We start from the raw sequence: 17,241 nt of genomic DNA, 5'->3' as shown, positions 1-17,241 counted from the left end.
TTTCCAGTGAATACTGCTGTATATAGATCATATATCCAGAACCTAGATCGCCATCGGTACCAGACACATTTCCCCTAAAGCTATTTCAGTGCTTTCTGGCACCAATAATGCTGGTGTGGTTACTAGAGTAAGTATTACTACAATAGCCAAATGTACTACAATATAGTGTATATTAACCAACCATGAAAGTAACTGTACACAGTACAACATCAAAGCATCAACCACAACCTTTCCCTGGAGTGGTACAGAGACACAGGGCCAGACGTATCAAGCTTCAAAAAGTGATAAAATGGAGAGTGATAAGCAGCCAATCAGCAGACACGGTCACCAGGAAGGAGACTTGCCACCCCCCCCTTACCCCCAATCTTTTAAACGTACAGGACCAAATCAACACGCGACTGCCCAGGAATGTACAGAGACCAATGTGATCAGAGATGGTCATGTGACAGCTGCAGAGCATAAACCAGAATCTCAGTTGCTAAGTGACATGTGGCCGAGAGGCGGAAGTGAATGTTGACAGATGAATTGGTGGCAATGATGGCAGTTATGTGCTGCACTGTAACATTCCGTCCCGCACCCGGCTCCTGTCACAGTATAGGAGCTGGCACTGTAGTCTCAGAGTGCGGCCAGCATCTCCCGGACCCATGGAGTGAAGAAAATGGCGGTCAGGACACAAAGCCACCCCCCCCCCCCCCCCCGCCGCCCTATAACAAAGGGTGCATTGGCATGCTCATGGGCTGTGAAGGACCCCTCTACCTGTCATTAGTAACATTCAAGGGTCATATTATTCACATTACACTGTACTGAACTCCCAGAGATGAGCGGTGGTGATGGTCATCTGTGCCCATCGCTGATATTCTGCACTGCGGGTGGCCACAAAGTCCCAGGGGAGGGGTGTGGGTTATTAGATAGAAAGTGTCTAGATAGACCATCAGTAGATCTACCCCAAAAAGCCAACATGCAAATGGTCGTCAGGGTGGCAACTGTCAACATGGACCCCCAGTTATTGTAGCGGGTACCCTTGCTGTGCTCGCCATGCTTCGGGCACACTGTTATATTCTCTGTCTATGCCAACATGGGTGGGGAAGGAAGAACAAGGCGGTTAAAAAAAAAAAAACTTAAGAAAAACTTATGTCAACCTTGTCATGTGTCTATCTTTTTCATGTCGACAGTTTATCTAGACACTGGGCGAAATTTACTAAGACGGGAGTTCTATTCGACATGGCATGTCGCTATGGGCAACCAATCAGAATCTGCTTATGTATTTATGCACCTTATAAAAGATAAATGATTGGCGATCTGACCACTGAAGGTTGACAGAAATTAGGTCGACACCTGAAATAGGCTGACATAGCTAAGTCGACTACGGGAAGGTCGACATGAGTTTTTCATGTTTTTTTTGTCCCGAATGTCAGACACCATCTAAGTGTACCGCGACGCTCGCCAAGCTTCGGGCACGGTGCCTCGCTACACTCAGCACATTACTACATTCTCCTACCAAGCCGTAGTGGATGGTAGGATGTGAAATACCTCCTGTCGGCACATAAAACTCATGTTGACCTTCCCTTTGTCGACCTAATGTTTGTGCTGACCTTCCTGTGCCATAGTTCGGCAGCGCCATACAGGGGATCCATAACTGCATCTTCCTGTACCAAGCAGCGTTAGCTTGCACAGAGCATTGTGGTCTCACAGCACTGAGGTCATGAGGTCACTTCCTGGCCAGAGTATTATCTTTGCGGAGTTTGTATGTTTTCCACATTTGCATGGGCTTTCTCCTGGAGCACAATTATAATAATAACACCGGTAGTTTAAATGACTTCAGAGAACTTAAACATATATAGTGATTATGGGAGGAGCATGCCATTCCTACAGACAGGCTTCTCTGTAATTGTAGCTATATACACAGTTCAGTCAAATTATTCTGACCACCAGCTCCTGGCCAGTGTAACCAGCATGTGCAGCACAGACTGCAGCTAGATGGGCTGGAAGTGACTTAGGGGGTGATTCTGACCACCAGCTCCTGGCCAGTGTAACCAGCATGTGCAGCACAGATGGCAGCTAGACGGGCTGGAAGTGACTTAGGGGGTGATTCTGACCACCAGCTCCTGGCCAGTGTAACCAGCATGTGCAGCACAGATGGCAGCTAGACGGGCTGGAAGTGACTTAGGGGGTGATTCTGACCACCAGCTCCTGGCCAGTGTAACCGCCATGTGCGGCACAGACTGCAGCTAGACGGGCTGGAAGTGACTTAGGGGGTGATTCTGACCACCAGCTCCTGGCCAGTGTAACCGCCATGTGCAGCACAGACGGCAGCTAGACGGGCTGGAAGTGACTTAGGGGGTGATTCTGGCCACCGACGATCGACTGATTTCTCCTAGCTTCGCAAATAAAATTCAGTGGGAACAGCAGACATCGTCCCGCCAGCATAGCCATAAAATACTGAGCATTCCAATGGACAATCCCCGTCTGCCCCCATGTTTGCAAAGGGCTTGTGCAAGTTGCCGAACCCATTCGCAAAGTGCAGTCCCCTAAACATTGGGACGGGATCGAGCTCACAAAAAAAGCAAGCAAACCAGAATGACCTCCTGGCGCTGATGGGGTTGGTGCAGGTATCTGGAGCCATGCCAACTGCAGAGCATCCCACAGCTGTCAGAGGGTGCATGGTGGATGTAGGATGCATAGACCAAATACAACGATCGAGGTGGTCCCACAGATGCTCAATTGGGTTCGGGGAATTAGGCGGCCAGAAAAGTACTTGGAAGTCTTAGTCATGCTCATCCAACCACTGTCGGACATTTCTAGCCACATTATCTTGCTGGAAGATCACATCTGTCCCACAGTAGACAATCAGCAGGTATGGGTGTACGTGATTTGCAAGGAAACCAAATCGGTGGAGAGTCCTCTCCACATGAGCAGGCCCAAAGATGCCACGAAAACATTCCCCAGACCAAATGGTCGCAGGGTGTATGTTCTCCGATGTTTCTCGCCTGACATGCCAATGCCCATCTGTTCCATGAAGCAAACAACCCTTCACCAATCAGCGAAGGTCCAATTCCGATACTGCCGTGCAAACTGAAGCCTTTGCTGCTGATGAGCCTTTATTAGCATAGGTGCAGGGACCATCCGTTTGCTTCAGAACCCCATACCCAGCAGGTTTCACTGAACTGGCATTTTAGACACGCATCTGGTAGCCCCAGGTTCATTTTGATGGTGAGCTTCTCCAATGTAGCGTATCAGTTGGCTCTCACGCAGCTTCGTGGCCGAGGTTCACTTCTCACATCAACAGAACAGGGTCCTCTGCAGATTCCACAACGGGCATTCGCAATGGTGCCATTTGACCAGTCACGTTACACCTTCAGCGCAGCAGCATGTAAACACTTCACAAACTGCGCTGGGTCGCAAACACAGCCACCCATGTACCGACAGCCGATAATCATCCCTTTTTGAGATGCAGATAAATCGCCTCTTTTACCCATGACAGCAATGAGTAATATATGTGCAGACGGTCTAGTGCACATCTTATTTGCCCACCAATTCAGCCGATAACATTTGATGGGCTACGCGCTGCCAACGCTAAATGTAGGAGGTGATCATAATAATGTAACTCAACTGTGTATTTACTAAGCCAGTGGTCAGGGAACTCGGTCCTCATTACCCCACACTGCATGTTTTGCAGGTCTCCTCACAGAATCACAAGTGAAATAAGTAACTCCACCTGCGGACCTTATAAAATGTGTCTGTGAGTACTTAGTACACCTGTGCACCTGCTGGGTTACCAGCAAAACATGCACTGTGTGGGGTAATGAGGACCGAGTTCCCTGACCACTGTACTAAGCAATGATAATAGGGGGGTGATCGCTACTTAAACCAAGGCCCAGTGGTGTCCCCCTGCTTGACAGCGTCCTCTGTTGTTTGTCAACGACAGTAATGTACACGAATGCCAGCTGGGATTCGGCTAAGCCTGGAAAGCGTACCGCTAACACCATCCGCAGGGGACGTCAGCAGTAACAGCGGTGAGCTGATAACAGAGAGCAATAGCTGGCAGCTAAAGGTATCAATGATGGAAATGCAAAGCAAGAAACCTCTGCTTCTGCCAAGATACATCAGTCCTATAACATATATAAGTATACAAGCAGATGTTTGGGGTTTTCCTATCTAAAGTAAGATTTATGGGGTATTAGGGGGGATATGAATCAAGTCATGGAGAGAAAGCACCAGCCAATCAGCACCTTGCTGTCATGTGACAGGCTGGTTTTGAAAATGACAGTTAGGCTTGGCTGGTACTTTATCTCTCTCCGCTTTATCTCTTTACAATATTTGAGCCCTGTGCCCCTCAGTGATGGTGACTGACACCCCTCAAGCCCAGGTCAGGGTCTGGCTCATCCACCACCCATGCTACTCCCCATCCCTGTGCGGCCTACAGCTCCCAGGGCAGCGTTCAGTGCTGCAGAGTTCGTCTGGGCGGCGCCATGATTGCGGGGACCTCGGCAGAGCGCCCTGACATCCGGGTACAATACTCACCCACTGACACAGTACCCCCCGCAGCAACACTCCTCGGCCAGCGCAGATCCAGCAGTCCCTCAGCCGGGGTGCATGCCTGGGACCCGGGAAAGCTCACACAGTCCGGGGGTGTTTCAGGCTAGACCGTACATAACGCCAGCTAACCGGGTGCGCGGTCCCCCCCTACGCCGATGGTATGTTCCACCTTCGCTTCTGCAACGCCCCCTGCCGACGTTGCCGTCCAAGCCACGCCCGCACTAACCATAAAAACAAACCCTGATTGGACGGGTGCGTCACGTGACTTTGGGACCATTGGCAGAGGCTGTTTCCAGCCGGCCAATCGGCGTACGCGGATTCCTCCCCCTGACAGGTGACCCGGAAGCTAGGCGGGGGCTGGTCCCGTGATGCCCGGAGCTCGGATGCCGGGATAAGGAGGAGGCAGCAAGCCGGGGACACGGCCCCGATTCCCCTGGAGATGGCGCAGCAGCAGCTGTCGGGCCTCCCGCAGCTTCTTTCCGACTACAACGACTTTGGGCGCCCGCAGCTCCTCCGGGACGCACTGCGCTCCCCGCCGGGGGACTCTCGGGTGCTGGGCAGCCCAGACCGGAGGCACCTGTTCCTGTGGCTCCCGCGCCGGAGGCGGCTGCTGTCCTTCCCGCGGTTGCCGGCCGCCCCCCACCATCCTCCGCCTCCCGGGGCCTTCCTGGAGCGCAGCTGGCCGGCCTCTTCCCCGGCCCTGTGCGGGCTGCTCTTCCCACGGTGCCCCGGGCAGGGCTGGCTGTTGGCCCTGGTGTGGCAGGACGGCCGGGCGGAGGTATGGTGCCCGCCCCGGGAGGTAGCCTCCGGACAGACCTGGGAGCTGCTGCAATCGCTGGAGCTGTGTAACGGTCCCCGGGCCCGGATGTGCTCGGTCTGCTGCAGCGGGGATGGGGAGCTGGTATGGTGCGAGGAGAGACCCCCGTCCCGGCCCCAGGACTCCTCCAGCCCCTTCACCTACTGCATCTGCCGGAGAGCTCTCAGGGTGGACGGGCAGCGGGTGACCCTGGCCAGCATGAAGATCGTCCTCCATCACAGCCCCCGGTATTCCCTGCTCGGATCGCATCGGCACGGTGTCTACATGGTGCCCACTGATGGCCCTCACCCACTCTTGGTCTACTCCCTGGTGGAAGACTCAATCACCATGGTTACTGTGCCTGAGGGGGCCATCCGCAGCACCTCCCTGGCCGAGGGCGAGTTGGACTATAAAAAGCTGGTGGCGGAGTATGTGGGGTACCTGGCCCATCGCACCCATTCAGACCTAGTGCACTCGGCAGTCACCGAAGCTGGCCAGCTCTTGCTGGCAACCACCGACCTCCACATATATCTCATTCATGAGAACGGTACGGTCAGGCATATACTTGACATTGATAACTGCCCCGCAGACGGTGCCGACTTCAAAATGCATCTATTTGGAGGCACCTTGGCCTGTGCCTTGGATACAGAGTTATACCTGGTCGACGTCCACACCGGGAGGCTGGTGGCCAAGCAGCTGTGGAACGCGGAAGAGCTGTTTCTCGTGGCAGCAGTGGATACGGAAGATGTCCAGGTCCTGACTACAAGTGGTGTCTATCGGGTCGCCGGCTCAACTGGCCTGGAGGATGATGGTCGGTCCGAGCCGGCGCAGCTGGAGATGGTCTACGAAGAAGCATGCCAGTATTACCAGAGGAGAAGTCTGGGTAACACCAAGCTGACGGTGCAGGCGGTGAAGAAGGAAGGGATGTTCCAGGCCCCCATTGTTCTATCTGCCATACTGGGTAGCTACCAGAAAAATGGCCAATCCAAGGATCAGCAGAAATACACAGAGCTGCTAAACAACATGGACAGCGAACTTCAGAGCTTTATCAGTCTGGAACTTCTCAAAGCCTGCATCATCAACGCCTCCGATGCAGACCTTGAGGAACGCTGTGAGGAGCTGGTCGATCATGAGGTCACCCGTCTCCTTCAGATGGACATGGACAGAGACAGCTTAGTGTATATAAACTCCCTGTTCTGCACGTTCCCCAAGGCTGGCTGGATGTCTGTGAGAAATAACTTTCACTTTCAGCAGAGCAGTGATGGCAAGCTTGTAGTCAGGGCCACCGCTGACCTCTGGAAAAAGGTCCTGAGCCCCCTTCCTGCAGGGTCCAGGGACAGCTCTCCTAATGGCATCTATCCTCTCTTTGAGGTCATCTGTCGGTCTCTGTGTACATACAAACCAAAGTGGCTCCCCATTTTTGTTCAGCACGCCCAGGATTGCTCTAACATCTGCTGGAACTTTACCACCAAAGATACCTGCGAAGGTGTGCCGCTGTATAAAAGGGCCTTGTCCGTCCTTCATAAATTCAAAGTAAACACTAATACCGACCTGGAGGTTGAGCTTCTGCTGGGCAGCGGGAGGCCCCAGGCCATTATACAAGCTATACATATATTGATCGGCCTCCAACATTGGTCAAGGGTCATGGAGGAAACTCGTAGGTTCTCTCAACTGAGTCCGCTCATCACAAAGGACATCTTTGTCACACTTCTTGTAGAGTTTGTGAAGAACCGTCACTTGGACTCCTACATCAACCAGCTGTGTGAGATCTGTCCTGAAGGCATGACCGCTACAGACATCTTACGCATTGTCCTTCAGAACCTGCCCAAAGCCCAGGCAGATCCTCCTCTGTTTTCCTCAGATGGAATGCATTTGACTATAGGTTTGCTCAAGCCGCTCTTAAGTAAAGTATTACAAAACCAGGTCGGGAAAGATGAGAACTTTTCATCCCAAACTTTTCCTCCGGTGTGCCCACTGCGGGCAAACAAATCTGTTGCACAACTTCCTTTAGTAAACGGGGGCAATATGTCTCCCAGCGACATGTACGCTACTGATTCATCAGAAATTACTCCTTTCTCTACTGTATCAAATTAATATCATTTAGGTTTGTTCTTTTCTGAGGTACATTCTGTGGTACCAGTGGTTTATTAACGCCCTATTCTCTTATTTAAGTCCAGTATTATGTTTTATTTGAAACTGCAACTCACTCCAGCACCTGTTTGGCTGTAGCCTGTATTGTCACTCTCTTTGCATAACGGTTTCTTTGTGGTGTTATCGTTCTAATAATATATATACAGTATTTATGGCCAAGAGAAACCTTACTATCGGCCCCCTCCCCTCTATGTAAATAAATACCCATTAATGGAACAAGCACGCGTTTAAGGTATAGATCGGCCCTATATTTATTAAACAAGCTTTGAACATTATCTTCTACGTTCCGAGTGTACGGATTAGGAGCACAGCTCTCAAGTTTGTTTGCTTGCCCGTTAGAAAAGCACATGTATTCCTACTGAAATGAGAAGTGTATCTTATGGATGAAATAATGCATTCTCTAGTACTCCTAAGCACCTTTTTCCATATTGCAGTGTTTTACAGTGTTAACAGAAATAAATGATTTTATTTGTACACCCAGATTTTTCATGTCCTAAGGAAACTTGGTAGACTTCAGTGTCGATGTTACAATATTATCAGTGTACATTGTGCGTCCCCTCTGGGCTGACCCCTGTGCATGAGAGTGGGGGTGGGGGGGTGTATAGAAGAGCTGTCCGGTAACAGCCAGAGCCTGCATGGCTAATGTTAGTGTTTGGTTGCATGCATGTGTGAGCCTGGAGAGAGTGCTTTGTCCAATCGGTAGGGTAAACTGCACCTGGGTGCTACATGCAAAAGCAGCCACTATTAACTCTGCATGTAGAAAAAAAAAAGACATAAATTTGTGCCCTTGCACTCCTGCATGCTTTGTTACAGGTACCACATGACGTGTGTGTGTGTGTGTGTTTTCTTTTTTAATGCTTTGCTCCCAACTTGGGATCAAACCCTTCTTTCCTGGGCTATGACCAAATGTAATTAGTTTGCTGTGCAGTCCATGTACTTATTAGGTCACAGTGCTCCATTATTCCAGACAATAGTGGGAACTGTCTGAGATGTGGTTCATAAGATTGACTTTGGCACACGGTCAACACATGAAAAGATCAACATGAGTTTGAAGTGGGTTTTTTTTTTTTTTTTTTTGTGTGTGTGTCACTGTCGTCACCTGAGCACGGGGACACATGGTCCCATATGGAGTCGGTGTGGATGCTAAAGTATGAAAAAGTTCAAGTTGACCACTGCCATGTCCACATTTTGGCATTGACCTAGACCAGCGGTAGCTAACTCCAGTCCTCGAGAGCTGCCAACAGTTCCCATTTTCCAGACAACCTAGCTGCTGCACATGTGCAATCATTACTGACTGACACATTGTAAAAGATCCACAGGTGGAGCTACTTACGTCACTTGTGATTCTGTGAGGCGATCTGAAAACATTAACTGTTGGTAGCTCTCGAGGACTGGAGTTGGCTACCCCAGACCTAGGTTTTCAGTGGGACACAGCATTGCGTCGACTACTGCAGGTTGACATAGCTTAGGTCAACACATGAAATAGGTAGACCTGGTTGGAATGTCGAAAAGCAGTAGGTCAACAATGGGAAGGTTGATAGTAAAAAGGTTGACATGATTTTTTTTTTTTCCTTTTAGCAGTCCACGTCGCTCAGCGACCATATTGCCAGCGATTATAGCCTGTGTTTTTGCACCTTTAGTAATGCCTCCAGCTGTGCACCAGCTAGGTGAGCAGGGAAATGTGACAGTTAGTAATGACTACAGCTGTGCACCAGATAGGGAGTCTGGGAAATGCGTCAGTTAGTAATGACTACACCTGTGCACCATCTAGGTGATGTGGCAACGTGGACCTGTTTGGCCACCCCTGGTTTATTGTATGCTGTAGACAACTTCCACCCTGGTCCACTTGTCCAGACTTTCCACTGCTTGCGTACAATGTGCAATAGATGTGTGTGCCGTCTCTCCGTACTTACATGTGCAGTGGTGAGATCCGGATGATAGGTTGACACCTGAAAAGGTCAACATGAGTGTTTCATAATTTTTTTTAATTCTTAATACTTCTCCGTCTCAAGTTGTAGTCCATGTGGATGGTAATGGGTGTTGAGTACAAGGGAGTTAGCTGGCCCCCATTCATGGCAAATAAAGAGGTACACTAACTGGGGGTGTCAACATTGACACCCAAAAATGAAACTTATATTGACCTTTTGCTTATGTCGGAATTTCTTCATGTCTACCTAGGCCAGTGGTCAGGGAACTCGGTCATTACCCCACACAGTGCATGTTTTGCTGGTAACCCAGCAGGTGCACAGGTGTACTAATTACTCAGACACATATTATAAGGTCCGCAGGTGGAGTTACTGATTTCACTTGTGATTCTGTGAGGAGACTGCAAAACATGCACTGCGTGGGGTAATGAGGACCGAGTTCCCTGACCTAGACCCTTTGTTTGAACCCATGATCCCATGCTTTTCTATATAAAGCCTTTCTGTGTATATATAGAAGTATTTCCGGTATTTGTTTCCTAGCACGGCCACAATCGTGGGGATCGTGTACCTTTAAGTTAAGGTACACGATCCCCACGATTGACCCGATTTCCTTTGAAATCAGGTCCATTTTGCCGGCAAAGGTACAAAATCGGGGGCATCGCGTCGGTCGGGACCATTAACATTGGTCCCGATGCGATGCCCCCGATTTTGCCATAGGCTTCAATGTTAAAATATTTTTTAACATTGAAATCGTGAGCATCGCGTCGGTCTTGTGCCATTATAATGGCACAAGATGAGATGGACTTGATTAATTCCATCTCACATTGAAAAAAATGTGAAATGGGCCAATATGACCCATTTCACATTATATTTGGCCCCGTCGTCACCCCACGATAGACGCCAACCCGAAGCGTGGCGAGCGCAGCGGTGCGCGTCCTCCGACCTTTTCATTCCCCTACTATCCACGTCGGCGTGGAGTTGAGAGTATATAGTGTGGCGAGCGCACCGAGCCCGAAGCGTGGCGAGAGGACGCGTATACCTGTGAAGTTATACGCGTCCCCTCGCGGGGCTTGCTGCGCTCGCCACGCTTCGGGCTCGGTGGCTCGCTGCGCTCGCCACACTATATATTCTCAACTCCACGCCGACGTGGATAGTAGGGGAATGAAAAGGTTGGAGGACGCGCACCGCCGCCCCTCGCGGGCTCGCCACGCTTCGGGTTGGCGTCTATCGTGGGGTGGGGTTTACGTAGCAAAATTTGAGGGTCTAGGGAATATTTCACATTGAATCCAATGTAAAATTGGGTCCCAGGGACCCGATTTACATTTGATTCAATCAAAAAATCGGGTCGGTCGCGTCGATCGCATCGCATGCGACCAAATCGCATGCGATGCGACCGACGCGATTTTTCCGACACGACCACCCCGATGTAAATCGGGGTGGCCGTGCTAGGAAACAAGTACCGTATTTCCTATACTCCAGTAGCAGAACGTAGACTTGAGGTACTAAATAAACCCGAGTTCCTCTCACAGATGCCTTTTGTCTGATGTTCTGCTGTAAGAGGTAATTGCAATAGATGTTAGTCACTTTTCCCATTCTCACAGAGGAAACAAATGTCACATTGATGTCCAACATTCCAGGCCAGCATTGCCTATATCCTAATGTACCCTGGAGAGTGCTGTCAGGGGCTGCGGGTAGTGTTCCTGCCACTAATGTAGGACATGTGACTTGCTGCATGGGTGCAGGAGCTTCTACATTCCCTTCATGGAATGTCCGTGTTCTGCAATGCCAAAATAAAACCACATATTAGTGGCGCATCTGTTACGGACGTGCATCTTATCTGTATTTTGTTGTTTTTGCTGACAAAGTGTGAGGTCACACGAGGTCCCAGAACACTGATGCTGACAAGTACATGCCTGAAGGGACAGCTGTGCATTGGGTATGAGCGGTTTCATCTTCACATTCACCGCTATTAGCATTGGTGAGTTAAGGAATGTGGGTCTCACTCTAGCAATATATATTACAACATGTTATAGGGCAGGACGGACGGTGTAGTGATTAGCATTACTGCCTCACAGCACTGAGGTCATGGGTTCTATCCCCACCATGTGTTATATATACAGGACAGTACGGATGGTGTAATGGTTACATTACTGCCTCACAGCACTGAGGTCATGGGTTCTATCCCCACCATGTGTTATATATACAGGACAGTACGGATGGTGTAATGGTTACATTACTGCCTCACAGCACTGAGGTCATGGGTTCTATCCCCACCATGTGTTATATATACGGGGCAGTACGGATGGTGTAATGGTTACATTACTGCCTCACAGCACTGAGGTCATGGGTTCTATCCCCACCATGTGTTATATATACAGGGCAGTACGGATGGTGTAATGGTTACATTACTGCCTCACAGTGCTGAGGTCATGGGTTCTGTCCCCACCATGTGTTATATATACGGGGCAGTACGGACGGTGTAATGGTTAGCATTACTTCCTCACAGCGCTGAGGTCATGGGTTTTATCCCCACCATGTGTTATATATACGGGGCAGGACGGACGGTGTAATGGTTACATTACTGCCTCACAGCGCTGAGGTCATGGGTTCTATCCCCACCATGTGTTATATATACGGGGCAGTACGGACGGTGTAATGGTTAGCATTACTTCCTCACAGCGCTGAGGTCATGGGTTCTATCCCCACCATGTGTTATATATACGGGGCAGTAGGGACGGTGTAGTGGTTACATTACTGCCTCACAGCGCTGAGGTCATGGGCTCTATTCCCACCATGTGTTATATATAGGGGGCAGGACGGACGGTGTAATGGTTAGCATTACTGCCTACAGCACTGAGGTCATGGGTTCTATCCCCACCATGTGTTATATATACGGGGCAGTACGGACGGTGTAATGGTTAGCATTACTGCCTCACAGCACTGAGGTCATGGGTTCTATTCCCACCATGTGTTATATATAGGGGGCAGGACGGACGGTGTAATGGTTAGCATTACTGCCTACAGCACTGAGGTCATGGGTTCTATCCCCACCATGTGTTATATATACGGGGCAGTACGGACGGTGTAATGGTTAGCATTACTGCCTCACAGCACTGAGGTCATGTGTTCTATCCCCACCATGTGTTATATATACGGATCAGTACGGATGGTGTAATGGTTGGCATTACTGCCTCACAGCGCTGAGGTCATGGGTTCTATCCCCACCATTACGGGGCAGTAGGGACAGTGTAGTGGTTAGCATTACTGCCTCACAGCACTGAGGTCATGGGTTCCATTCCCACCATGGCTCTAACTGTGCGGAGTTTGTATATTCTCCCCGTGCTTGCGTGGGTTTCCTCCGGGTACTCTGGTTTCCTCCCACAGTCCAAAAATATACTGGTAGGCTAATTGGCTCCCAACAAAATTAACCCTAGAATGTCTGTGTGTGCATGTACATGTGGTAGGGAATATAGATTGTAAGCTCCACTGGGGCAGGGACTGATGTGAGTGTTCAAATATTCTCTGTAGAGCGCTGTGGAATATGTGTGGTAATTAGGGAGGCCAATCCCGGGATCGGCGGGATCCCGGGATTTTGGCCTAAAATTGCCGGTATTTGAATCCCGGGATTGAAGCTTCCAATTCCGGGATTAGTAACCCCATTAGTTTTGGTTTAAAGCCAGGCAGCACTGAGCACCAGAATATGGCTCAGACGCTGCCTGGCTGACTGTTTCTTACCCCTGGTGCTGCTGTTGGGAGGGACTGAGTGCTGTGCTGACAAGCATGGCGGCGCCCAGGCTGCACAGCGTGAACCCTGACATCACGTCATGCTGTGCAGCCCGGCCGCTGCTCTGCCTGTCAGCACAGCACACTGTCCCAAAGCCGGACAGACGCCCGATGTGCCAACCCCAGCCTTCCGCCCACCCGCCGGAGATAGCCGTCCTTCTGCTGCCCTGTCACCACAACCCCCGCCGCCGTAAGTGACAGTGCGGGGGGCAGCTTTAGGAGAAATTTATATTGTCATCTGGGGGAGGGGCCAGTTTTTTTTTATTAGGGAGGCGAATCCCGGGATTGAGCATTTTTCAATCCCGAATCCCGGGATTGAAAAAATGCCCCGGGATTGGCCTCCCTAGTGGTAATAAATATTAAACAGTGAAACTATCTCTAACCTACTGTCCCTTTAAATCAAGACACTAATGAATTACACAGGTTCTGGGGCTGGCTGAATTAGCATGCATTTCACCTGGTTTTAATCTGCCACAGAACCTGGGTAATACATGTGTGTCATAAATCAGTTCGGCTTGGCATTCATTGCTATTGATTATTTTGGAAGCAGAGCTGTTCTTCAAAGTAATACCTGTGCCAATACAGGTATCTGGACTGATCATAGCCTGGCAGTCATATGGTCGACAGGGTCCAAAGGTCGACATGGAAAAGGTAGACATGCATTTTTTAACTAAATTTTCAGCCGACATGTGCCGACAGGCAGTGTTTCATTCTCTACCATACTCTAGGGCGTGGAGGGAGAATAAAACAGTGTGCCGAGTGCAGCGAGGCACCAAGCCCGAAGCATGGCGAGTGCAGGGAGTATACTTAGACAGTGTCCATGTCGACCTATGTTGACATAGACACCAGTGGCGTAACTATAGTCCCGCAGCCCCTGCGGTGGCAGGGAGGCGCTAAGAAGGTGCGGGCACCAGGGGGGTCTGCAGGGCTATAGTTACCCGCTGCTGTCCACCCGCCGGTGCTTCTGTTGGCTCCCGGCTCCTGCCCCCCCACCAGAAAAGTGAACACCCAACTTACCCCGTTGCCGCCAACTCTAATGCCTGGTACACACCAGGACGACTAGGGCCCGATCCCCTCAATCTAGATCCAATTCCGACCAATTGGATGTAGATTGTAGGTAGATTGGGCCCTTTTTTTCCCTGTTCTGATCCCGATCTGATGCGCGGCCCCGCCGGTCGGTCGTTATTCAGATCCTACCTGCTGCAGGTAGGATCTGAAGAACGACCATACAGCCGGGTGCGGGTCGCCATCGGTTCGGACTGACGACCCGCATGTGCATCGTGAGCGTGTCGTCGTGGTGTGTACCCTACATTACGCAGATCTGTCAGGTCCCCGGCTCTCTCGGCTGCTAATAAGTGACACTCGGAAAATGGCTGCCCCCATATAGCAGACCATTTTTAAGGTTGCTAGAGGAGCATCCTCAAAAACTGTCTGCATTATGGGTGCAGCCATTTTCCGAGTGTCACTTATTAGCAGCCGGGAGAGACGGGGACCCGACAGATCTGCGTGTCTGGGTTAGAGGCGGTGGCAATGGGGTAAGGAGGGGGGGAGGGTGTTAATTTTTCTGGGGGGGGAAGTGTTAACTTATGTGGGGGTGCGCTGTATATGTAGTTACGCCACTGATAGACACCCTAAAAACATTAAACTCATGTCGACCTTTTTCCATGTCAACCGTTTGTCTGTTGACCTCTTGACCATGTCAACCTTTAGACCCTGTGGAACTTCTGACGGTCTATCATGAGTCAGTCTATGTTTTATACCATAACCGGCACTACGAGAGCAGGGCTGTCTGTGTAAGTTGTAGTAACATTCGGGTGTGCGGCGATTCTGGTTCTCTATGAAACTAATACATTTTATGGAAGTCTGTAAGTTTGTTTTAGTTTAGCAGAGTTTTATAAAGTGTATGGTGGGGTTGCAATTGGTGAGGGGCTTCTCTAACGAAACAGTCCGGGGGAAATGTACTAAAATGGGAGTTGTATTTCACGTGGGATGTTGCTATGGCAACCAATCAGAAACTACATTATCTTCTAGAAGGTGCTAAATAAATAAGTAGATGCTGATTGGTTTCCCATAACAACATCCCATGTGATAAAGAACTCCTATCCCCTGCTGTCTAGCAGCCTTAGTGTGTGTGTGTGTGTCCTATTACAGCCAATACTATATATACTGACATGATCTGTGGCAGTAGTTCCCAAACAGTCTTCAGGGTACTTATGTAATATCTGGGCTCTCGTTTTTCTTATGAGACCGCGTCCCCTCGCGGGGCTCACTGCGCTCGCCACACTATATAAAATCAACTCCATGTGGATAGTAGCATACCCTCCAACATGACCATTCCATTAGGTACAAAAAGCTCTGTTCCTGGACTTCCCCGCCAGTGGCAGTTACAGAGGTGGGGCTGCAGCACAGTCCAATATTAAAAAAGGGGAGCCACACCTACTGCCACCCCAAACATCACTGTCCTGGACTCACTGACAGTTGATGTGACCCCCCCCCTCTTTGAATTTTGGTCTGTGTTGGAGTCCAACCTCTGTAACTGCCACTGGCAGGGAAGTCCAGGAACAGAGCATTTTGTACCTAATGGAATGGGTCATGTTGGAGGATATGTAGTACGGCATACCCTCCAACATGACCCATCCCATTAGGTACAAAATGCTCTGTTCCTGGACTTCCCTGCCAGTGACAGTTACAGATGTGAGCCTACAGCACAGTCCAATATTCAAAGAGGGGGGGTCACATCAACTCTCAGTGATGTTTGGTATGGCAGCTGGTGTGGCTCCCCTTTTTGAATATTGGACTGTGCTGCAGGCTCACATCTGTAACTGCCACTTGCAGGGAAGTCCAGGAACAGAGCATTTTGTACCTAATGGAATGGGTCATGTTGGAGGGTATGGTACGGGTATGAAAAAATGGGGTGCATTTAACATGGGAGCCCAGATAATACATAAGTACCGTCTTCAGCACACCTTCAGGCCGGTTTCACACACTCTGGCTCCTGCCAGACGGTAAAATCCCTCACGGCCAGGAAGCCGTGCCGCACATATTAGTTGTGAATGGACACTATTGTTTCCATTCACACGGGACGGCCACGGTCCGGCCGCACGGCTGCAGCCGGATCCCGCCACTGGAAGGGACCGCTGCCGGGCTGTTGCCATCCCCTCCATGATAAACTACTGTGTGCGGCATGGCTGCCTGGCCGTGCGGGATTTCACCGCCCGGCAGGAGCCGGAGTGTGTGAAACCGGCCTAACGGTCCAGTCTGTCGCTCTTCACTATGCTGACAGAATGTCAGCAGGTCTAGTGTCCACATCACTTCAGAAATGTGTTGTTGACATAAACATGCAGACATGGTCAACGTCCCCATAATGTCCTGAACCCACACTTGTATTATGACTTGTTAGTATATGGTTATAATGTGTCTTAGGCTACGGTTCACACACTTGTTCTCCCAGAAATATACCATCTTAAGGTGCCCATACACGTCCCGATACTGCCGTACTTTTTGTGCTAATATAGCATCGCATTGCATGCAAAAGCACATACATTTTGTACTATGCGATGAGATGTCGCAGGAGCGCGTATCTCAAAGCACACATCGTATAGGGACGTGTATGGGCACCTTTACACCTTGCCCTGTAGTTTGTGCTAGTTTCCAGCACTTCTGGTTTTCTTGGTCTTATTGATAAAATATGCTCCAAGCTGCACAGTTTGAATGCACACTTTCCTTGTGCAGCATTGATGCGGCAATGTCAAAAACACTTACTTTTTTTTCTATTCTGCTCAGACTTTTTAAAAAGTTGGATGTTTTCTTGTTTGCAGCTTCCGACTATTTATGGACGGGATCGTTATCGAATCCCGACCGCCGTAATGCCAACAAGGATGGGCCATTGATCCCCCCCCCCCCCCCCCCTCCCCTCTTTGCGGGCTTGCTGTGCTCAGCGCACTATTATATTCTCCCTCTATGGGTGTCGTGAACACCCATAAAGGGACAAAGTGCCAGCATTGCGGCGGTCGGTATTTCGACCGCATCCCTTATGGACTTTCCGAAGCT

At 50.0% G+C, this 17,241-nt stretch overlaps 2 protein-coding genes across 2 annotated transcripts in view; one reads left to right on the top strand and one right to left on the bottom strand.

Annotated features, from left to right (window-relative positions):
* Positions 1–4,711, bottom strand: part of ARMH3 (armadillo like helical domain containing 3) — a 103,391-nt gene extending 98,680 nt beyond the window's left edge. Inside the window, exon 1 of the mRNA XM_083149642.1 lies at positions 4,522–4,711. The gene's annotated coding sequence lies outside the window, so the exon portion shown is untranslated. The remainder of the gene's footprint in view (positions 1–4,521) is intronic.
* An 87-nt stretch (positions 4,712–4,798) lies between these two features.
* Positions 4,799–7,957, top strand: HPS6 (HPS6 biogenesis of lysosomal organelles complex 2 subunit 3). The gene has a single exon (XM_083149641.1). It carries the CDS (start codon positions 4,976–4,978, stop codon positions 7,424–7,426), a length of 2,451 nt encoding a protein of 816 aa, XP_083005767.1. The 5' UTR covers positions 4,799–4,975; the 3' UTR covers positions 7,427–7,957.
* Positions 7,958–17,241: the final 9,284 nt, after the last annotated feature.

The sequence above is a fragment of the Crinia signifera genome, chromosome 6 (assembly GCF_055691185.1).
Source record: "Crinia signifera chromosome 6, ASM5569118v1, whole genome shotgun sequence".
Classification (NCBI taxonomy): domain Eukaryota; kingdom Metazoa; phylum Chordata; class Amphibia; order Anura; family Myobatrachidae; genus Crinia; species Crinia signifera.
Note: the sequence above shows the minus strand (reverse complement) of the source record. Positions and strands in the feature narration are given on the sequence as shown.

What these genes read in the sequence shown, in the direction of transcription:
- HPS6 (XM_083149641.1), top strand. Translation starts at nt 4,976, where the DNA reads ATGGCGCAGCAGCAGCTGTCGGGCCTCCCGCAGCTTCTTTCCGACTAC.